Here is a 22,357-nt window from a genome sequence, read left to right on the forward strand (position 1 = left end):
CAATCATCTTAAACAAAAACATCTATATTTTAGTTAAGTTTTTTTACCACGAGAAATATACTTTAATTTGTATAAGTAAACAAGACATTTATTATATTACAGGAAAATACCAACTATAATCAACATCTAAATGAAGACACTTGCTATATTGCTATAGTTAAACAAAAATATTTTCATTTTGATTTTTTCCCAATATGAATGCATTTGTTATAACTAAATAAAAATAGTTACTATAGTTAAACAAAAATACTCTATTTAACTAATACTTACTATAACTAAATAATACCTCTCGATACGTGTTATAATTAAACAAATGCATACGTATTTTGATTGTTTTATTAAAAATAAAGACAAATAGTACAAATTTCTTAAAATTTATAGTACTTTATTGTTTACACAGAAATAATATATCCATAACTCACATATAGATAATTAATACTGCATATATATATACGGTTGTATACATTACCTACAAACCTTACCCTATTTTCATGTTTTACACTCACAATAATCTTAGTCCCTCATATTTAATGACATTTTTTTTTAAATGCCCCCCACAACCTAATAGGTTTGCCATTTTGCCCCTCTAGATTTTTTATCGATCGTCAAAATTAATGCCTCCGTCTACCTTCGTGAATAATGAAGGGACTAACTAAATTTTCTCATTCTAATATTATCAACTTTTTCAACTCTTGCGAGATGTTAATCTCTTCTTCTACAGTTGGTCATGGATACTTGTTTTACCACGTCACAGTTATGTAAAGTGCATTTCTTCTTCTTGCGTGACTTTACTAGGGCTGCAGGTTGGCATGAGTAGCAGCATTTATACTGCCATTAATCCTTTCTTCCAGTGGGCAATCAATCTTAATTAAGGAGGAGACTGAGGGAGAACAACTCAGTTGTTTTCCTCGCAATTTGCTGCTCTCCTCAGGTTCATAAAGATCGGAGAAGCTACATTTTTGTAGGCAAGGATAGTTCCCATGCTTTCTGGGGTCTGTATATTTGTGTTCAGTTTGCAGTTTTTTATTTTGTTTTGTCGGTTAAACTTTCCCTGTGCCTTTGCACTTAAGAATTGAAATAGTATTTGATCCAACTGTGGGGGTTGCAGGTCATGGAACGCTCCTCTGCGTCACGCTCTGGCTCTTGCTCGCGACAAGAATGCTTCGACACAGCCTGGTAAGTTTTGATTCCTCCAAAAATCCTTCGAAAATGTGGATTCTTGCTTCTGTTATTGCTTTTTAATATCCTTTTTCAAGGATCGATGTCCTTGTTGAAGTTTATTTGATCATACAATTAATGCTTAACTGATTATATATCCGATCCGTAACAATTTTGAGTTTCAAAAGGGGAAGAATATATTCCCGATTCTCTTAGCTTATACATGCATACAATGAAAATATTCTCTAATTCTAAGCATTGAAATTTTACTTGTGAGATTATAGGAGTGTCGAATACAGTGCTGATACTATATATTCTCTTATTCTAAACATCCAAATTTCACTTGAGAGATTAACAGGAGTGACGAAGAGTGCGCCGATATCAACTGGGATGAGCTCGGCTTTGCCTTTGTACAGACTGATTTTATGTACGTAATGAAATGTTCTCTGGATCAAAAATTCTCAACTGGGGCTCTCAACAAATATGGAAACATTGAGCTGACTCCTTCGTCGGGTGTTCTTAATTATGGCCAGGTAGGATTATTTCCGCGGGCATACATTGTACATGAACATGATGGTTCATCTGCTCGACTGCTGTGAATATGTTTTGTGGTGATCAGGGTCTATTTGAAGGTCTGAAAGCATACAGGAAGGGAGAAGGCGATGGCATTTTGCTCTTCAGGCCAGAAGAGAATGCACTTCGCATGCAAATCGGCGCGGAGAGGATGTGCATGCCATCTCCATCAGTCGACCAATTCATTCATGCTGTCAAACAGACTGTGTTGGCTAACAAAAGATGGGTATGAATAGAATAGGAAATTAAACATGCATGCTCTTTTTAGCTGCAATAAATTTTAGATGCTACTAATGATATATGTCGTACTCGTAGGTGCCTCCTCAAGGAAAAGGGTCTCTCTATATCAGGCCATTGCTGATGGGGAGCGGACCAGTTCTTGGCTTGGCTCCAGCACCAGAATACATGTTCCTAGTCTACGCTTCACCTGTGGGCACTTATTTTAAGGTATTAATTTGGCTCCTCTGATCTCCACAGTAATCGTTTTGTTTTCTCATAGAATTAAATATGCTTTTGAATTTGTTTGTTTCAGGAGTGTTTGGCTCCAATTCATCTGGTCGTAAAGGATAAAGTTCATCGTGCCATTCCTGGCGGAACAGGCGGAGTTAAGGCAATCAGCAATTATGCCCCGGTACGTATTTTTGTAATCATCGATCTATGACATTTACATGGCAAACATCCACTGAACCAAGGACCTGACTCTGCTTATTGTAGCAATACAAGGGACGACAGCCTTGTGGCAGACTTAATTAGCACGAACGCATTCGCAAACCTTTTTTTTTTTTGTTCTATCTTGTTATCTGATCTAAGGACCCAGAATTTTAAATTCTGTCTGATCTCAAATGACAACTCTTGGCTCAAGTATTACATCTTTTGTTTCCCTTGCCCTATTTGTTTTCTCAGGTTTTCAAGGCACAGAAACAAGCAAAGAGTGAAGGATTCACAGATGTTATATATCTCGATTCTATTCAGCACAAGTATTTGGAGGAAGCCTCTTCAAGCAATTTGTTTGTTGTAAAGGTAAACGCTCGTTATGTGCCGCATAGTTTTCTTCAATCAAGTTGTGTTTTATCCTGATAGAGTATTAGACTTCAAATACTCTAATTTTTATGGCCTGAAGATAGCAATAGAAACCAAACTGGATCTATCAGAGTACAAATGCTATATTTTAGAAATAAATCTATATATCATAACAAAAGTTAGAAGAGCAATCCGACATTAAATTAATCCCAAATAGCAAGAAAAACCTTTCAGTAAATTAAATATGTTCACCAGATAATTTCACGCAGGGTAATGTCATCTCGACCCCAATAACGATGGGAACCATTTTACCAGGGATCACACGCAAGAGCGTCATTGAGATTGCACGAGATCATGAGTATCAGGTCACAGCTCTCTTTTCCATATGAATTTTACAATAGTATCGTCTCACTTTTTAGGTACTTTTCAGCTTCCAGCTATATATCTTTCTGATTTTGGTTTACTCTTTGTATTTAAGATTGAAATACACAATCTTATTTCAATTTTCTTAGAATCGTTAGAAAGTCTGAACAAGTTTGACCTAAGAGACTTTACTTTCTCAGAGAAATTAAAATAATTTCAATTTTCTTCAAAACTGGGCAGGTTGAGGAAAGGCTCGTTTCCGTAGAGGAACTGTTTGACGCTGATGAAGTATTTTGCACAGGAACTGCTGTCGTTGTTGCTTCTGTAGGCAGCATCACTTATCAAGGCCAAGGTAACACTATATATATATAATCATTTCTTCAACAAAAATTTCTCCTTGAGAAAAATAAAGATAAATAGGAAATGGTAGATATTCTGAGCCTAAATATGCAAGTGATACGAGAAAATGGATCAGACTAGTTTCAAATATATATATGATCAAGAATCTCTCCATTTAATTCTTATTCTTGACAATGAAGAACAATTCGAGCATGCAGGATTCAATTCAAAACAGGAGACAACAGTGTGAGCCAGCAGCTGTACAAAGTCCTTACATCGATTCAGATGGGCCAGGCAAAGGACGACAAAAATTGGACAGTGGCAGTTTGATCGATGCCCAAATCACACATATATATATGTGCTAGCTGTGATGTTGCTAATACCTCCATTTGATCGCTCAGAGTCAGAATATGTGGGCGTACAGTACATGTGTTTCTATGAATAAAATAAATAAATAAATAAATAAATCTCTCGTCTAAATCTATGCTTACGATTTTTAAAAATATTCTTAAATTAAAGAAATGAAAATTTTGGATTTCTTTTCTTTGATCGAAGCTGACCTTGGGATTTTCTTCGTTAAGATACACGAATTTAATTTCAAATTTGATGGGCCGCACTATCATCTTCAATATTACATCGGCCCAAATCAAGAATTTAACGGCCGTCCATTTGTTTTACAAAAACACGAATCTTAATGAATCGTACACGCTTTAAAAACGCTTCATCGTTCCGGATATGGGCGAAGCGAAGCGGAGTTGATGGAGTCGTCGCCTTGGAGGGAGACGAAGAAGAGGAAACCCTAATAAGCGGGAGGTCGATCTGCATCATCGGCGATGGCGACGGTGGCGGTCACGGCAACTTGTTCGAGTTCACTGCTTCTTACCAGACGCAAAGTTAGTTCCAAACTTTCCTTCTTTCCTCGTCGTCGTCTCTAGTCTGTGTTTTTAGTGCTGTTGGCCAAAATTCGTCATCATTTGAAATTTGGTAAACTTGGGATTTGTTGGGGGATGGGACATGATGAAGGAAGAGTGCTGATTTAAAACTGGAACATCTAGGATTCTGGGTAATGCTAGTTGGTATTTGAGAGAAATGTTCTGATGGTGAAGTGTTTGGTGAAACTTGGATGAGAAGGTTTAATGAAAGAAAGGAGATTAGTTCTAATGGAAATTAGATTCCTTTCTTCCCATTATAGATAATTTCTTTTCTCATCCAAGCTTCATCAAACACTTAAGCATCTGAATTAAGGAAGAAATTGAACGAATAAACGATCCTTTAATGACTGAGAAGGTTTTAAAATTAGCTCTACCTTTCATTTTCTTGCATATGGTTATATTATTATAGATTGATTGGATAAAAAGTGAGGTTAATACTGTTATTGTGAAGGATGAGTTGGCAAATTGGAAGGCCAAACTTGTATAGGTGAATAGGTTATACAGCCATGCCGACAAAAGTTCAAAATTAGCTTGGGAAGCTAAGAACTACATGAGAGCTGCTGAGAAAGACTATTGCTTATCGATGGTGAGCAGGAATAATATATTTGAGGAAATCATTGGGTTCTGATGTTTGAAGAGTTAAACTACTGTAAAGGTTCTAAGAGACCAAATGCAATAAACTCAAAAAACTATTGTCTGGTTATCGTGTTAGTGCACCCATCCTGAATTCCTATGTGTGAGCCATTCAATTGTCTGATTTGAATAGATCATAGAATTGAATTAGAAATCTACTTGATGAATTCTTTAACTACATAAAGTTGCAGTTTAAGTGAACTCCTATGAGTTTACCATGTTGATTCTGTCATGATATTGTTCTTGTTAGTTCAAATTCTTCAAACTTTGTAGTTAATATGCCATTTTGTTCCCCTGAGATTCATCTTTGTTACCCACCTAAATAGTGCGGACTGCACATGGCATAGAATATACTAGAGAACTCATATAGATTCTTTAACATCAATTTTCTCATTTGTGGCAGAACAATGATCTGCAGATCTGGAAAACTTATGACATTCATAGGCGCTATCCTTATTCCAAATTTCACTTCAGCCAGAAACATGTAAGGGGTTCATTCACAAAATTGCAAGCTTCTGGTGATTTTGCAGACCCAAAGAAAGCTAGTATCCATCTCCATAGGTTAGCAGATAAACTTCTGGAGGTCTTTCCTAAGCCATTGAAAGAATTTCCTTGGGAGGAAGCCAAAAAAGTTGTTCTTCATCAATTAGTCTTTCTCGGAAAAACAGCTCTTCAGTGGTCCTTCATTGTGTTGTATGCTCTAAGCTTTTTATCAGACGTATCTCTTTCTATCACAAGTGATTTAGAGCTTTTAATACCAGTTGGTCTCTTCATTGGTGTATCACTAGCAGAATTCTTAAAAGAATCCTTGCAAGAGTTTTTCAAGACTACTGCAAAGGTAAACTTCTGGTTTATTCTAGTAATTTATTCATTCTAGCTCATGATTTGAAACTAGTCCATGTTTTCACTTCTTTGAACAGAATGGGGATTTTGATAAGCATCTTCTTAGCATTGGATCACTTTTTGTGCTCGTGAAGTGCATTTCTTTGTGCTTCCAAATGCAAGGGAGGCTGTTTCTTTCTCATGTCGGTAATGGTGGGCTGATGCAAGTTCTTTGGCTTGCAAGAAGGTTACAGCAGGCAGACGATCTCCAGAATCAAAACACTCAATCAACCAACATCCCCAGTTCTAGCAGTTAATAACTGGCTTATAAAATATCAACAGTTTACCATTCATAATTAATCGAAGGAATGTGTTCATCAGGATCTATTCATAGTGACTTTTCCAGCATAGCAGCAAATTTTCTCATGGTAAATGGATGTTGCATTTAACATAGTTCTGGGTACCTCCGTATACAGTTCGGCCTCTTTCTCCGGTTTGGAAGTGTATGATTGAATTTTTCATGAGTCTAACACCAATAGCAGTGCCATAGTACCGGTTTGAGCCACATTTTGTTTCAGTTCCGGAACGTGTCTTCTCGTGTATTATTATTAAGCTGATTGTTTTGATCAAGTCAGAAGTCGCTAAGCCCAAAGTGGATCATCGACGAGTGCCCAGAAAAAGTGGTAAAAGTGGCGACTAAAGCTAGTGAGCTCCAACTCATCCTGAAAACTTAAGCTCAATAAATTGACATTTTAGTGCTGCAACGTGCTGTGTCTAGATCAGGTATAAGACGGACCCATTAGATTTTGTGTTTTGTGTGTCCATTAGTTTTTTTGTTTTTTCAGTGTTGAGCCAAGCATAACTTCGAACGGATGATGCGAAGCACAACACAGAATAATCTTTAATCATCACCTTGACTCTACTTGAGTTTCAGTCCCAGAGAGGGATTGATTAGGTTGTCCAACACCATGATCATTAATTATATTCAATATATATATATATATTTTTAAAAAATTATTAATTGTGTATGCGATGAAAAATATCCTTATTTAAATAAATTTGTTAGTAAAAAACTAAAATTTAAATATCATCGTCCGGATTATTTTATTTATTTTATAATAATTCTCTCGCTAATTCTAATAATTTTTAACTAGTAGTATTTTTAAAACTTTAGTTGATTATATTTTGGTTTTTTGTTTTTGTTTACTAATTAGAGTAGCCAATAACCCTAAACACAACCCGAACTTGAGCTTGAGCTGTATTGATCATAACCACGTGATGGCCTGGCTGTTTAACAACATTACTGCACCTTTTGCAGCGAGATTGAGCAAAGAACGCACTACTCAACCAGTGTTATTTTGTTCATTGGGAAATCAAGGGCAAGTCACTTTGGAGTGGGAGCTCTATCCACATGTTTGACTTGGATGGCCATTGACTGTTGACGACAAGAACGAGGCCCTTATTTACGTTGGCCACTCCTTTTTCTTCAGTCAACAATCAATCACAGGAAATCATAATCCATGTTCCAGCTTAATGATGATGAAACACTTTACTTCTGTGTTCTGTTCTCGCTATCATTTTGTTGTGTAAAAGGCAACATACAGAGTCCAGGATTTGATTAATTTCTTTATGAATGTTTGGTGAATTTGCGAGAACAAAGTTGCAATTTTTTTTACAGACATCTTAACAGAAAAAGATAACCAAAGAAGAGCGAATTTTACTGATCCAAGAATCATAAGATGAGCTCAAGATGTGGGATTTTAATGGCGAAACATATCCAAATGAAGAAGTAGAAGAAAAAGATTTCTTCCCTATTCGCCGTCCACGGACGGCTGCTTCCTCAGCCTGAGCCAGACGCAGACGATGGTGAAGCTGAGGACCAAACTGATGAGGCCGCTGCCGAGTCCAATCCCGACAATGGCGATCACCGAAACCCCCCTCCCCTTAGCCAGTGGCAGCGGGTAGCCGTAGAGCCCCTTGTTGCCGGTGAAGGAGCTGGCGTTGAACCGCGGCAGAGTTCCGGTCCGATTCGCAAGCGACGGTGGGATGGGCCCCTCGAGGCGGTTGTAGGAGACGTCGAAGGCGGAGAGGCGGACGAGGAGCCCGAGCCCTTCGGGGATGCCGCCGGACAGCTGGTTGGAGTGGAGGTCAACGACGTTGAGATAGGAGCAGAGGGCGAGCTCGGGGGGAATGGGCCCTGTGAGGAGGTTGACGGAGAGGTTGAGAACGGCGAGGTTAAGGAGGGCGGAGATCTCCGGCGGGATACCGCCCCCGAGCTGGTTGGAGGAGAGGTCCAGCCACTGGAGGTTGGTACAGTTGGAGACGAACGGTGAGACGGAGCCGCCGAGGGCGAGGCCGGCGAGGGTGAGCTTGTAGACGCGGCCGTTGTTGCAGGTGACGCCCTCGAGGTGGGAGGTGAAACCGTCGCAGGGGGCGGCGAAGGCAGCGCGGCTCCAGTTTCGGAGGCTGTTGCTGGGGTCCGTCAGCGACCGCCGGAGGTTGGAGAGGCAGGCCTCGTCATCAGGGTCCGCCGAGGCCCACCGCGGGAAAGGGAGGAGGAGTGCGGCGAGCTGGACGGCGAGGAGAAGCTCCGGTGATGGAGCCATGGAATGGATTCGAGGGGATCGAGAGCAGCGCATGAGGATAAAAGAACAAAATGCGATCTTTGAGCTCATGGAGTTTGTTTAAGGGTCAATGCCAGGATGGTCATGGGCTCGAGGCAAAAGGAGTTTGACTCGAGGTTGGATTCCGGCTGATACCATGAATTTTAATGCTTAAAATCATATTGGATTTGGATTATGATTATGATTGGATGCATCCCTTGTTTAATTCTTGAAATTGGAGTTGGCCTTTGATTTGTTCTATGCTATGCTATGGGACCTGATAAAGCAGAAAAAGGCATCACGGGTGAACCGTAGCTTGAGGCTTTACTACTGAGGGAGGAAGATAAGGGAAAGGATGTACTCTAGTTTTACCACAATAGTCATCGCCTAATGACGATCTATATCGTTTTAAGAGCTCCATTGGCAGCAATAAGAGAGAGAGAGAGAGAGAGAGAGAGAGAGAGAGAGAGAGAGAGAGGTTGGCATGAAAGCCGAAGAGGATAAGGAGTCTGCAATCAATGTCAACAACTGCCACTGCCACTGCCACTCGAAGACATTGGCAATAAAATGTTTCTGTCTGTTCACTATTTCAATCATCTACTACTCCCCTGCTTCCGTGCAATTTTGAACCAAAACACTTCAATGCGTTACTTCCTCACATCAGTCAAAATAAACAAGAGGGGAAGAGAACAATCCTTCGTTCCCCCTTCCCCCAGAACACCTCACTTGTGATGATGCTGACTGACGATGTAAATTTAAAATTCCTTCCAACATTTCAAAAATGTAATGCATGCTTTTTATAACACTACTGTACCCACAAGCAATCTGTTGGAATCGTCAGCGACGGTCACGATGATGGTCAAATGTTTGCACATTTTTGTCAGAGATCCAACTGTTTAAACAATCGAATTCTGCTCGAAGAGGCCTACAATTTCTGCAAATTTCTCCCCCAAAATTGGCCCCACTACTGGAAAAATAAAGACCTGCTGACAAGTAAAAAAAATGCACAAATGGGAAATCAAGCATCAGCTGCTCATGCAGCAAAAACTGGCATCTGAGGAGACATAAGAAATGCTTGTTGGCCTGAGCTGAGCTGTGCTGAGCTGATGTGATGGAACCCAAGCAAGAACTAACAGTGGTAGAACCACTCAACCTTGGTGATGTACGTCAACGAGAAGCCGGTTGTGTCAGGAGCCCCCTCAGTCGTCGCCATTGCGGCTGTCGTTACGTGTTGGTGGTCGCTACTTCCCAGCTTCTCCAAATCATCTACAGCTTCCACGACCGGTTTGGGGTCCTGTGCCGGATGAACTGAATGGAAATCCATCTTCCAACCTGAAGCGGTGGTGCTGGTGTCGTTCTCTACGACGTCTGTGGAGTAGTTGCCTTCCGAACTAGGTTCTTCTCTTTCTGCATTGGTCGCCTTATTTCTCCTGGCATGTTCCCCCGATAACAAGGTAGCGCTCTCCAGTATCTTTTCCACGTCATACCTCGTTATGTCGAAGTTGGGCACTGCATTTACGCCTCGAAATTTAATCGCAGCTATGTCGTATGCTTCGGCTGCTTCTTCCTGCGTGCCTGAAAGTCCATTTCCCTTTGAAAATTAAGCATATGCTCGATGTCTTTCCTAGTTAGGCTTCATGAAAGAACATTCAAAAGATTTTTATGTTCCAGCCATGTGATCAAATGATGTGGTATTTAAAGTTCAAAGAGACTTAGCATATGGTAGGCATAATTGACTTTCAATAAAAAACAAGAAAATTTGGCATGAAAAGGAAAAGAAACATACTGAAGGTCCCAAGGTAGAGATCTTTGTTTCCAGCGACCCTACCAATTCGAGCTTGCCACCGTCCGTGCTGGTGATGCCTGTAAAGAAGTATCAAATTAATCAGCAAACAGAATGTCAAGGTAGGAGTTTATGGCAGTAGATCACTCCGAGTTGAAGCAACCTGGTGACTCCGCGGTACATTGAAGCCCCTCGAGAAAACCCACTGCTTCTCCTGTAAGTAAGTTGAGGCAAAGCAATGTTCAGGAAATATCAGCTAACAACGAGTAGTGAATGGATAAAAAGGAGATTTACCTTCTTAAGTGTGCAACATACTCTTGCCTGGTCATGTTCTTCATTTCCTCAAGCTCTTCTTGATAATTCTCCAACTGCATGATATCCAGCCAAGAGAAAAATCAAGTAGCCGATTAATGTTGCAAAGCTAAAGAAAATTTAAACGGATCAGTGAATACGGGGAAGTTGATATGTGTTGATAGTCCCCAATACTTCAATGCCGCAAGATCATATGCCCTAGCAGCTTTTTCCTCCATATCATAACCCCCTGAGAGACCAAAATGGCAAAGATAAACGAATATTGAAACAGAAGAAATGAAGATGAGTTTTTAGTGCAAGGCAAGCGTACCGAGATAAACTGCAGAAAAGCGTATTAATTTACGAGACTCGGCACAAGGAATAACATAACAAACAAGATTACAATTTGTAGTTAGAAGGGTTTACTGAAATGTTGAATATGAAAAAGAACAAGTAATTAAGTGCGTCAATGTGCCATTTTTTCAACTCACCTTGCCGCCCTTTCCTCGTCTGACCTTCTTGCTTGCAACTGTTATCCCAAAGATGTGCTTCATATCTACCGGTCCACCGATGCCTGAAGCATGAATCACATGAGATAAACTGGTGGAATCGTCAAGGATTCCAATAAGAACATCAAGACATAAATATTTTGATTGATTGACATAATAGCTGAAAAAAATATAGAAATCTAGAAAAAGGAAGCAAATATATAAGATTTGAATGCTTCATAAATTAACAACAAATAATCTTAGTGAACATATATTTTGTAAGAACCACACTGACAACAGGCATTGAAAATGTTCAAACTCATACTCAAACGCTAGAGAAAACAAAACGTGCAAACTGATCTTGTTCTCCTCCTATATTGGATTAATTCATGACCATAAGCATGAAAAATACATGCAGAAATCAACAAACTAGTGCAATAAAGATGCTCAAATCAATGTATAACAATGTATAGTAATTGAAAAAAATAATGAAAACTAACCTCGTAACACCTCTATACTGAGAGGTCCTCTGGCCAAATGTGTCAATAGATTTTCTATGAACAGGCTGCTTGTAGGCCACTTTGCCAGCACCTCTCTTTTTTGGCGCATTCAAAGCCATGCATTCACTCGCAGCAGAGCTCTGCAGTGGAGCTGTGACACAGCTGGACTGGGACCCAGGACTCATGGACAAGCTCAAGGGCTGCAGATTCCCATACCCAATTGCTCCGACAGGGTCAGATCCAAGAGCAGTTTCCTCGCAATACCCATTGCTGCCGCCATTGTAGTGCCTATCCACCCAAGACTTGAGGCTGGAAATTCCTTCACCATTGGTTGACCCTTCCTCCATTGCAACATCATACATATCATGGCATAACCCTTCATGCATTGGTTGGAAATAAAATTGATGTTGCCTGTGGAGAAGGCCCAGAGAATGGTTTCTGTTGGCTTGGCTATCAGATTCTTTGCTGCAGTCCAAGCTTAAGGCCATTGCTGCCGCGCTATCGTTGTTCACGAACTGGTGATGGATTCCCATGTGTGGTGCACCGCCAAGGAAGTCTTCTAGCATAGGTGACGGAGATGGCGCCATTCCTGCAACTGCAGTATCGAAATGTGCATTAGAACAATGAGGAACATGTTTGAAATGGAAGATATAAGCAGCTAACCTTGCTGCTGCGATCTGCTAAGAGCTTCTATGATGCAGAGTGATCCATCGGACTTCAACGGCATCACAGATAACTGAGGGTAAAGTATTGCTTCATTATCAGCTCCTTCCATGCCGTAGCAAATACCGGAGTTGGTGGCCTGTGGAGAATGGAAGATGCTGCATGGCACTGCAGTCGTAGTGGCAAATGAGGGTAGAGTTTGTTGGTGATGATGATTTATATGATCTTGGCAATGGTGTGGATCGGAAGATGCATCCATGTTTATGGGAGAGGAAAGGGAGAAGCCCAACCAGTTGTCGTTCATGGATTTCATGTTCCTAATTATTAGCACTACTAGAAACTCTAGGAATACTCCCTAAAATGAAGCTAAAAGAATTAAGATGTAGCATATGGTTATACCATTCATGGAGGACAAACAAGATCATATGAGCTAACCAAAAAATAAAAAAAAACAAAGAAAGAAAAAAAAAACTGAGAAGCTTTGCACAACAAATGTTCTTATCTCTTGCCCTTATCCAAAGCTTTGTTGAAGCACTTTCAAAGCGCTGAAGATTTATGGTGAGGTTGGCATTTCGAAAGAGATGCGCTCTTTCCTTGTCTAATATCTCGTGCAAGCTATCAAATATCGAGCTAGGTGGTGGGGAGACAACCAAACAAGGCTGCTGGTTTCAGTGAACAGGCCATGAGATAGAGTTGACAGAAACGACGACTGTGCAAGTAGTCACTTCGCAACAGTACTTTCTGTACTATAATGCAGGGCAATCCAAGGAGATTGGATTTAATATTTGTCCTCTATTTGTTCCTATCCAAGCATTTAATATATATATATATATATATATCCGTGAATTGAATTGCATTGTAATAGACATTGAAAAAAGTATTAAACACATATCAAACTAACAGGCATAAAGTAGGATCCTTGGTGGGTAGGAGAGAAATTAACTTTGCTATAAACTTGCATGTTCATATATATATATATATATGATATTCCGTGGATTGCATTGTAATAGACATGAAAAAGGTATTAAACAAATATCAAACTAACAGGCATAAAGTAGAAGCCTTGGTGGGTAGGGAGAGAAATTGACTTTGCTATAAACTTGCATGTTCATATTAACTTCTTGTCCTTTTTAGGATTGAAGCACTCAACAATTACTTAAATACGGTAGTAAGAAATGTCTGCAAGATAAATATGATATTGCATCACAAAAATTTGAGCTCCTTTTGTTTAGATGTTAATTCCTACCGAGCTCGTTGCTAGTTCAACTGATGTAAGGGAGAATCAAATCAATAAACCCAGCATATTCAGATTAATCAAATCCGATTCTAAAAAATGGAAAAAGAGACCAAGCTCGACCTCTTTTTTTTTTAATCTTTAAATTGATTTGAATGATATAGGTGGACCAGTGAAGGCTATGAATTTATGGCAATCTTACTGTTTGATGGACCTCCACCTTCTAGTAAAGCTTGACTCAAATCAAATGATAAAGTGCTTGTTTTATTTATGACGGTCCTACAAACATCATTCCATCGTTGCTTTTGTATAGGCTGGAGAATATATTAGAGAGATACCTTGTATTAAAGCAGATTCGTTAATGCATGCATAATCACCTATGCTTCAAATTAAGGGACAATTTCAATGCAGAATGATTTGTCAAGAGTCCCTGAAAAGCATAAAGGCAATCAGGTGATGTGAGGTGGGAAGGGTGGTTGAAAGGCAATATGGGAGAAGGAGAGATGCCCCAACCTACAAGCACCCACAAACATGTATCCTTATACCCGTCTGCTTTCTGATTATTGCAATGATGATTCATGGGGGTATCACCAACTGGCAACTACGTAACATGCGAGGGAATCATTCACCTAGACTGCTAAAACAAAAGTAATAAGTGAAAACAAATATAAGAAAAACATCAATAAATTTAGAGTTCTGAAACTTTTGAAGGATGGACCTGAATATTGAATACATTTATACAAGGCTGTATAGAAGAAATATAAGTTACCTGTGATTATATCTAAAAAGACGTATAAGGAATGAATTCCACCCGCAAGTCCGTTTGCAAACTGCTACCGGTAATCCTGCATTCCTGCTGCAAAAGCACTTGCGTCTACATGAATTTGTATCATCTCTCAGAGATGGAAAGTGCCTATGCTTAGGGAGCAGGAAATCGTAAATAAGCTAGAGTTTATATATTAACAAGGACAAAATAATGAAAAGCTATTGCAGCTAAAACAAAACAAACCTTCATACTGGAGCATTCCATCAATAGAATACAATAGATTATTCCAGCGTTGATTGCATTCTGATTATTCCATACATAATGAACATCACAATTACTCGCCCCACCAGCTAGCTCAACCAATAATAATGTATTTCAAACGTATTTCCCAGTTAGAATGCAATAGATAGCACACCAACAAGTTCAGCAAACCTGAGGTCACTTACTTTCTGGAGTGTAAAGTTGGATGTTTAACTCATTATGATTTACTATGGAAAAATGTGGCATTCTAACAGATGGATTGGAAGCAGCAATATACTTTTGTTAATTGTAGTGATAATTGCAGGTTTAAAACAAGATGATACTGCATTTTAATTCTGTGAAAATAATTTTACATAATGAAGCTTAAGGGTATATTACGTGAATAAAGAATAAAGATAGATTCTAGCTAGGGAAGAATTACAGACTAATGGGGATAGAATTATCAATTCATACCATCAAGTATAATAAGTTTCATGAAAAGTTGGCAACCAGCTACAAAAACATAATGGACAGTCTATGGAATATGAATATTTAAATGCATACATTACCTTCCACACATGTCATATGTGTTTCATATACCAAAACAACAACTAAAGTAGAAAGTATCTGTAGACATATTTGTGATAGTGTGATATATATATATATATATTCTTCCTTGGCTCACAAAGGAATATTTATGCTTCTCTTTTGTCATATCCTTTAATTTAGAAAAAGATACAAGGCATAACCTTTTGGCATGCCCTTTCACAAAAGATGCCAAATATGATCTCTATCCACAAATTAAATGCAACACCAAATTGTGTCGCAAGTTCAACACTCTAACTCAAAGGACGACCATTCACACTAAAATATAATATTTTGATCCAAGAGGCAGACAACAAATGCACGAAACTCCATGAAACTTTGTCAATCTATAGCGCTGGTTATTCTCTTTTAATCAATCTCACTTCTTCAAACCACAAATCCAAGAAATTAAAAGTCTTTCATGAGTCATCTGTAGACAAATTTGTATCTTGATGTATCTTCTTTCATTTTATTATTCGGAAATAGACAGATGCTTACAGATAGTAATTCTTATTTTACCATTTTTATAAAATTTTAAAGAAAATTCCTAACGTTCTCTTCTCTACAACAATTTTCTGAGTTATTTTTTAATTGTCGAACACTTCGACCCATAACCCACGGCTGGTTATAGCACACTTTTATATTAAAAAAGAAAGAAAAACCAGTTCTTTCAACTTAAGGAGTACGCAGACCTTTAGAAATTTCTTTCTATTTCTACCATTTATCAATTTCTACATGACTTTGATAATTGATCCAACATATCTAAAACTCATTGCAATAATTTGCTATCCATCCATCTCAACTAATTATGACTTCTTTTCTTACTGTTTCAACATATTTAAAATTATATTTATACTCTAATTAATTAACATAATATTATTATTTAAGACTAGTTAATTCATGTGGTAATTAAAAATAACAATTAGAACAAACAAATTGCAGTTATAAGAAAAAACATTTAATGCACTCTCAATCGCTCTAATATTAGTAACTAAATTATCATTTATTTGTATCCTTCATCACATTAGCATAGTAAATAACAATCTAAAGAGTAAGTGGCAAATATTTCTTCTTTTTCTACTACTATTCTTGTCTCTATATTTTCTTTTATCTGTTTCATTATCCATTGATCTTCCAGACAATAAAATCATAACTATTTTTTTAATTACAATTTATTCTTCATTCTATCACCTTTACCTAAGGTATTTTTAAAACACTTGATCCCATTAAATTAAAGCAACATTATGTCCTTTTTATTCTCATGCTTCCCTACACAAATTAAATACCTTCCACAAATTAATTTGAATCCATGGATTCGCTCCTTGCTAAATATTTCTTGTAAAGAATTTAATACTAAACCAGTTCATAAATTCAAGTTTTGATCTATAAAAGGCTCTCTCTCACTTTGTTAAAGTATTAGGTACGTCAACTTTTGGCACTGTTCCAGTGCATGCGTAAACCAGTGGGGCACTGAGAGAGTCTTCTAGCATTCACTTTAGGGTGGTACAACATTCTTTAGCTTTCTGTCTGCAAAATAATAAAGAAGGAAAGAAAGGCAGATATCCATTTTTTTCATTTCGAATAATAGAAACAACAGTGACCTGAGTTCACAAGTCCGTCCTTTTCCATAGTACCCCGTGGCTATGGTCCTAAGGTTATGAGAATAGATACAGTTGGTAAGATTAACAAGAGGAGAAATAATGAAACTCAAGTGAAACAACTGAGTTTAGCAGAAAGAGTAAGACGAATGTAATGCCTCTTTTATATGAAACAAATGAAATAAGTAGGGATATACCCGATCAGGGAGTTGCATGTGTGGTACCCACTTCACTTCAAATCTATCTGACTCGAGTCCTGAAGCCAAATATATAAGAAATGTGATTCTGGAAAAAAAATAAATAAAGGTGATCGCCTTTGTCATTGTGGCAACTTGACCACACTAAGCAAACTACTTGACAAGTCATATGTCTGGTACTTGATAAGGCTATTCAAAAGATCAGTATAATTTGCTGCAAAGAATAAGTTTTATAGAAAAGTTGCTAACGTAGATCCTCCAGTACTTAGCAAAGGACATGAAGAAACAGAGGACATAAAGAACACAAAACAAAATTGCAACATTTTGATATGAGAAACTACAGCATAGCTTAGATAAAAGGAATGCCAAGATACTCATTCAGCCAATCATACATTGTCCTCGGTAAATTTCAAGGAGATTTCGGGAAAGGAGTCAGAACCAAAACTTTCAATGATGATTACAAATAACTAATCTAGGGATTGGACAATTTTTCAATTAAACTGAATTCGATGTTAAGTTAATGTCAGACGGTGTCATTAAGATCACTTTAAACTCGAAAGGTAAAGTAAATCAATAAGCTGTCGATTGAAAAGAGCTGTTTTTAGACTGAATAAAGACTACAGCTACTAAGTTAATGCAACTCTTTCGGCATCTTATTTACCACTCCAACTCCATGTTTTTTCATAAAGAATCTTCGTAGTCCATGTTACAGAAACTATATTGATGTAAAATTGAAAAGAGTGAAAGCCCACGTCATGAAGGTTTCTGCCATTTTTCATAATATCGTCAATTATGTTTGGTGCTTGTCTTTCACCAGAGAAGCACAAAATCCAAGCCAAATCCAAGCAAGATCCGCTACATAACAGTTCAGGTAGCCTAAAGGTAAAGTAGCAAGGATCCCTATTTGGCAGCTGGCGAACGAGAGCAACCAGGGCAGTACACAACACCACAGTTGCGTAAGCTACAGAGATAGAGAGCTGCTGCAGCGCGCAGCTGAAGAATTCCACTTTACTGAGAGGCTCCAACTCTCGATTAAAGTCGCCATTAAAGTCTCTCCCTCCTCCTCCCTTGTGTCACTCCTGCCGAGCCACGAGTTTATTTTTTCTCTTTACTATTTTCTTGTCATCTCCCTTTCTCTCTCTCTTTCTTTGCATCTTTGCCTGACTAGTTGAAGGGTCAACATCCAAACCCCAATCATCCGTCCTAATCTTCTCCCTTCCTGCTTGTCTTGAGGAAAGATGTTAAATAAATAAACCACGATGGATTCATTATCCTAATGTCCTTGTTCCCCTGCTCACTCTCCTGCTTCCACTAACAGGTGGAGGATGGAAAAGAGGAGACAGTGGAGGACCTCAAGGAGAGCCCCCACTACTGATGACACCGACATCATGGAAAATGACTGGTGCGACGGAGAAAGCACAGCTAAGGGAAAAAAAGCCAATTGCTAGGGAGGGAAGGGTGCAGCATTAGGACAAATCACATAAATAACTACGCCTAGTAGCAGCCTACAGCACCAGAGGAGGACTCTTTCCATCCATGGTAGGGTCCTTGTCAAAGTGAAGAACCAAGTGGATGGTGAAGGGCATGTTGCAACATTCCCATCTGTAGGCATGTGATTAAAGAAGCCTGGAACTCGGTCAGTGGCTTCAATGCTAAAGTTGTCTTAAAGGGCCAAAGCTGTCTCCTGTTAAAGCTGAAAAGAATACTGTTTTGCTACTTTCCCTTGCTTTTATATATGCATTCTCGGAGGAGAAAATAGGTGATTGATGCAGGAAATGTTAAAGCCAAGTGGGATAGTCATTACAACAAAAAGTAAAATCCGTCACTATAACTCTCGATCATATGTAAAGAGATAAATAGAAAAACTAAAATTGACCACTATCTGTGTTGGGGTTGCATGCGGGCGTTATTGACTCAGCTTTTTTGGTCACCAATCAATTAGATTGCATGGATCATTAAAAGATGGAAACTTTTGATTATATTAGTAAGTAAAGGTATCCCATGGTTTTGAATGGCCTAGTGAAAGTTCATCGTGCATGGGGCCGAAGCCTAAGCATGCTTGCATGGATGCCCTTTCTCTGTTGATGTTTGAATTATGTGATAGAACACAAAGAATAAGGTAGCAAAATTATTCTGATGGATACCTGAATAGTGAATACTTCACCAGTGTGTCCGATGCTTTCTGGCGACCTTGCAGAGAGTTGGAAGATCATGCATAATGCATGCAAGATAAGGTACTGCAGAGACCTAGCCTGCTGTAGCTGGAAGCAACAGCAGCAGCAGCAACTGATACAGATGCCCTGGCAAGAATTTATTGAGTAAAGACAGCAAACAAACGGCGTTCGTTTGGGGTTGTATGTAACAAAATGGCATGCTTGTGTCTGGAATTATATACATGTAATGAGTAAAGAAATACAACGAGACAACTTTTTTGAAATATAATAATACCATCAGGCATAACTCAAATCGTAGTGGTGGACTGCATAATTGTAAGAGGTTTTCTGACTCTTGATCATTGCAGCAGCTCAAAGAGAGGTCCAAAAAGATCAAAAATAGACCTCAAAATCCTTACCTCATATTCCTCAAAGCTTGTCGTTTAAATTTTTTTTAATGTCCTAGAACAAAGAGATTTTGGTCATCACAAAGAAATACACAAACCAGACCCATCATGGCTGTACAATTTTTAAATATCTACTTAAGCAATATAGATCTATACTCTATACTGCTCCAACCAAAAAATATCGGATAATCTACAGACCATAGTCTGAGCGCAAAAATGCCTTTGAAAGGTCTAAAAGACCCAAAACTGAAGGAAAAAAATAGTAAACCACAGATAAAAGGATCCATATTCTCAGAAAAAATGCTTTCCTAAAAGATCCATGATGCTTGAAACGGTATTAGTAGCATAATAGCATTAAAGCAACAGCAACAAGTGGAACTTAACATAATTTCCTGACCACTACACAAAATGGAGCACTATTTTGATGGGAAAAATTCGTAGAGCAAACGATGGTCTTGCAACTATTGTTGAAGCGTGAAGTACCTATGGATAAGAAGAAGACATGTAACTAATAGTAGCCAATATAATGTCACAGGCTCAGTCAAACAGTCATGCATGTATCCACCAAATATGAAATTCTGATAAACAAAAAATCTACGTTTCCCAACGAGTCTGAGACTTCCAATTTTGATCTGGATCTGGGTATATAATATTTTGAATGATTTTGACATCGAATGAGTTCACGAATCAAAAAGGAAAATGTTTTTTTTCCAATAACTAATCAAGTACTATAATTCAATAATCTTCATTGTTCATACAAAAAAACCTTATACAATCTACACACAACTGTCTAAGAAACAAAAAAAAAACATTGGCAAGATCTGAACTATTCGAAGATTTTTATTATTATTTTTGATAATTTTTATTTTTAATAATTTTCAAATTTTTTAATATTTTATAGTAGTTTTGAAATTTTTTATTTTTATTTTATATTTTAAGATTTTTAAATCCATTTAGGATTTTTAAAATTTCGAATCTGTTGAAAAAAAAAAACCACAGAAAAAGGGAGTCATATTAAGCGATGACAAGTGTATATATTCTTTCCTGTAATAATAAGTCTCTTAGTTATCTTCTAGCTATAATATGTTAATATGTAACTTAATGTTAATTAATAATGATATTTATTCATTTAAGAAATTTGAATACTTGTGACGAAATTGGGTACTGTTTAGGTAAACGGATGAATAAAAACATGGTAAATATGAATTGAATACCTATTTAATCAAACAGGTAAAAATTCAATAAGTATGGTAAATCACAGATATCCGCTGCCATGCCTAGCCATATTCTCAAAAAATATTCAAATTTACCTAAAAGATTCATGATAAAGTACAAGAAAAGTAGCATAAGTAGTTGAAAAATAACATAACTTACTGACACTAACGCACGGTGGAGCCCTATTTTGATATGAAAAAATAGCGCCTCACCTAAACTATAAGCTAATAATTATAGCAAAATACGATCTTACTACTGTTTTGTGGTCTTACATGGATGGCTGAAGTATGTAAAGAAGAAAAAAAAGAAAACAAATGCTGGTACTACTGTTTTGTGGTCTTAAAGTAGCCAGTATCACAGGCTCGATGTCATGCATATAACCACTAAAAATGAGATTCCGAGAGACAACACAGAATCCTACCAACAGGCTTGAGGCATTACAATTAGGACTTCTCCCATGCCGGTTCAACGGGTAGTGTCTCCAGTTAGAAACTTGAGGAATTTCAGGCCTCTGTAAAATATGCTTCCCGGTCCACAACTCCATCTTAAGTTGCATAGAAACCATGGTGACAGACTAAACACTAACAATTCAACATGACAACAACATTCCAGAACCAACTTACAGATGCTCGAGTTTCTTCTTTCCTGATCGGTCATTTCTTGATTTCATCCTAAGCCCTGCAAGGTTTGACAACCAGAAACGTGCTTTGATGATAACAATTAACCAGCCACAAAAAAACCCTCAAATTTAAATGCCCTAAAAACAATATATGAGAGAAATGCCCATCAATATGATGTAAAACTGTAAGGTCAGACCTAGTGCTCCTTGCACCAACATATGAAACCAATTCTCCCCTACCAAACAGTGACGGCATTACACATTTAGTTTTGCAAATTCACAGGAGAAAAGACAGTTAAGTTATTATTACATATTTCAGATTGACCCTTCAGGTTTGGCCACTCACTTACATTGCAAAATTAAAATGCATAGAAAATATCAAATGATAGAGCTAAGACAGAGCACAATGTTGACAGTAAGGAAAAAAAGATTTTCAGCAATTCTCTCATCGCAACTAACTCACAAGCTCTTCTAGTGAAAATTTGTTATCTGTGTGATTGCTATTGCACTTAAGCTTAACAGGAATAGAGGAAGGACTCTTCTACATATCTCTATTTAGCATGGCTATTTGGTGTCTAATGCCAACAAATAACAAAAGAATCTGAAGGTATCTCGGAGGCCCAAGGGATCTCGATAAATTCATGAAGGCTTACATGATGCATTCTTCATCTATTCTTTTATAGCAAAGAATATTCATTTCACAATCTATCCTTAGGGTGTCGGGTCCTACTTGGTTTCTTGTAAATCAAGTCTAGTCTTGTTCAATCAAAGCAAACCTCTTCCTAGATTACATACATATCTCATCAAAATCAGCTCCTAAAGTGTGATTTTCTTGCTCCTATTGTTGGACCTTCGTTTAAAAATAGTAAGGATACCAAGACAAAGCAGGCAATGATATTTTGAATTAGATCCATTTCTGCATCAAGTAACATAAAAGGCAGCAGACAATGTGAATATTAGAAACCACAAGAGAGGCAGTAAACATAAACATAAAAGATCATTTAACTAGTTGTCACAGATCACAGAAAACCATTTGTCTATCAAATCCAAAATGAAGCTACTTCTCGAACATATTTATTCATTCTTTTATTAGGAAGGTCTCAAATTATGAGGCAAAAAATAGGTAGTGCTAAAGTAGTAGAATGATGGCTAAGATAGTGGAACATCAACATGAG

At 37.9% G+C, this 22,357-nt stretch overlaps 4 protein-coding genes across 5 annotated transcripts; 2 read left to right on the top strand and 2 right to left on the bottom strand.

Moving 5' to 3' along the window:
* The first annotated feature begins 913 nt into the window (after positions 1-913).
* Positions 914-3,864, top strand: LOC141846270 (branched-chain amino acid aminotransferase 2, chloroplastic-like). The gene is made up of 10 exons (XM_074734283.1): positions 914-992; positions 1,109-1,176; positions 1,517-1,691; positions 1,778-1,957; positions 2,047-2,178; positions 2,264-2,362; positions 2,635-2,751; positions 3,021-3,116; positions 3,355-3,466; positions 3,665-3,864. The coding sequence occupies exons 1-10, from the start codon at positions 981-983 to the stop codon at positions 3,781-3,783; spliced, it is 1,110 nt and encodes a 369-aa protein (XP_074590384.1). The 5' UTR covers positions 914-980; the 3' UTR covers positions 3,784-3,864.
* Positions 3,865-4,185: 321 nt separating this feature from the next.
* Positions 4,186-6,430, top strand: LOC141846721 (uncharacterized). Of its 2 annotated transcripts, none has more exons than XM_074734760.1 (3): positions 4,186-4,346; positions 5,437-5,856; positions 5,939-6,430. In XM_074734760.1, exons 1-3 carry the CDS (start codon positions 4,287-4,289, stop codon positions 6,155-6,157), a joined length of 699 nt encoding a protein of 232 aa, XP_074590861.1. In that variant the 5' UTR covers positions 4,186-4,286; the 3' UTR covers positions 6,158-6,430. The 2 variants fall into 2 exon arrangements, with proteins under 2 accessions (XP_074590861.1, XP_074590860.1); XM_074734759.1 differs by having other exon boundaries at positions 5,422-5,856; positions 5,939-6,429.
* Positions 6,431-7,598: 1,168 nt separating this feature from the next.
* LOC141846739 (receptor-like protein 57) lies at positions 7,599-8,494 on the bottom strand. The gene has a single exon (XM_074734779.1). The coding sequence runs from the start codon at positions 8,477-8,479 to the stop codon at positions 7,652-7,654; it is 828 nt and encodes a 275-aa protein (XP_074590880.1). The 5' UTR covers positions 8,480-8,494; the 3' UTR covers positions 7,599-7,651.
* A 1,078-nt stretch (positions 8,495-9,572) lies between these two features.
* LOC141846420 (AP2-like ethylene-responsive transcription factor ANT) lies at positions 9,573-12,481 on the bottom strand. Its single transcript, XM_074734464.1, has 9 exons — positions 12,169-12,481; positions 11,506-12,100; positions 11,009-11,091; positions 10,849-10,857; positions 10,679-10,767; positions 10,521-10,594; positions 10,390-10,440; positions 10,230-10,306; positions 9,573-10,018 (listed from the first exon to the last, which is right to left on the bottom strand). The coding sequence occupies exons 1-9, from the start codon at positions 12,479-12,481 to the stop codon at positions 9,573-9,575; spliced, it is 1,737 nt and encodes a 578-aa protein (XP_074590565.1).
* Positions 12,482-22,357: the final 9,876 nt, after the last annotated feature.

This window comes from Curcuma longa, chromosome 15, assembly GCF_044706935.1.
Source record: "Curcuma longa cultivar G26 ecotype Majalengka, Jawa Barat chromosome 15, ITB_CL_G26_1.1, whole genome shotgun sequence".
Lineage (NCBI taxonomy): Eukaryota > Viridiplantae > Streptophyta > Magnoliopsida > Zingiberales > Zingiberaceae > Curcuma > Curcuma longa.

Excerpts from the sequence above, each read along its gene's own strand:
- LOC141846270 (XM_074734283.1), top strand. Across the intron at positions 1,692-1,777 it reads GTGTTCTTAATTATGGCCAG|GGTCTATTTGAAGGTCTGAA; the intron begins GTAGGATTATTT and ends TGTGGTGATCAG. Across the intron at positions 2,179-2,263 it reads CTGTGGGCACTTATTTTAAG|GAGTGTTTGGCTCCAATTCA; the intron begins GTATTAATTTGG and ends TGTTTGTTTCAG.
- LOC141846721 (XM_074734759.1), top strand. The coding sequence starts at position 4,287 with ATGGCGACGGTGGCGGTCACGGCAACTTGTTCGAGTTCACTGCTTCTT. Across the intron at positions 4,347-5,421 it reads TGCTTCTTACCAGACGCAAA|AACAATGATCTGCAGATCTG; the intron begins GTTAGTTCCAAA and ends CATTTGTGGCAG. Across the intron at positions 5,857-5,938 it reads TTTTCAAGACTACTGCAAAG|AATGGGGATTTTGATAAGCA; the intron begins GTAAACTTCTGG and ends TTCTTTGAACAG.
- LOC141846739 (XM_074734779.1), bottom strand. The coding sequence starts at position 8,479 with ATGCGCTGCTCTCGATCCCCTCGAATCCATTCCATGGCTCCATCACCG.
- LOC141846420 (XM_074734464.1), bottom strand. The coding sequence starts at position 12,481 with ATGAAATCCATGAACGACAACTGGTTGGGCTTCTCCCTTTCCTCTCCC. Across the intron at positions 12,101-12,168 it reads TAGCAGATCGCAGCAGCAAG|TTGCAGGAATGGCGCCATCT; the intron begins GTTAGCTGCTTA and ends TCGATACTGCAG. Across the intron at positions 11,092-11,505 it reads CAGTATAGAGGTGTTACGAG|GCATCGGTGGACCGGTAGAT; the intron begins GTTAGTTTTCAT and ends TTCATGCTTCAG.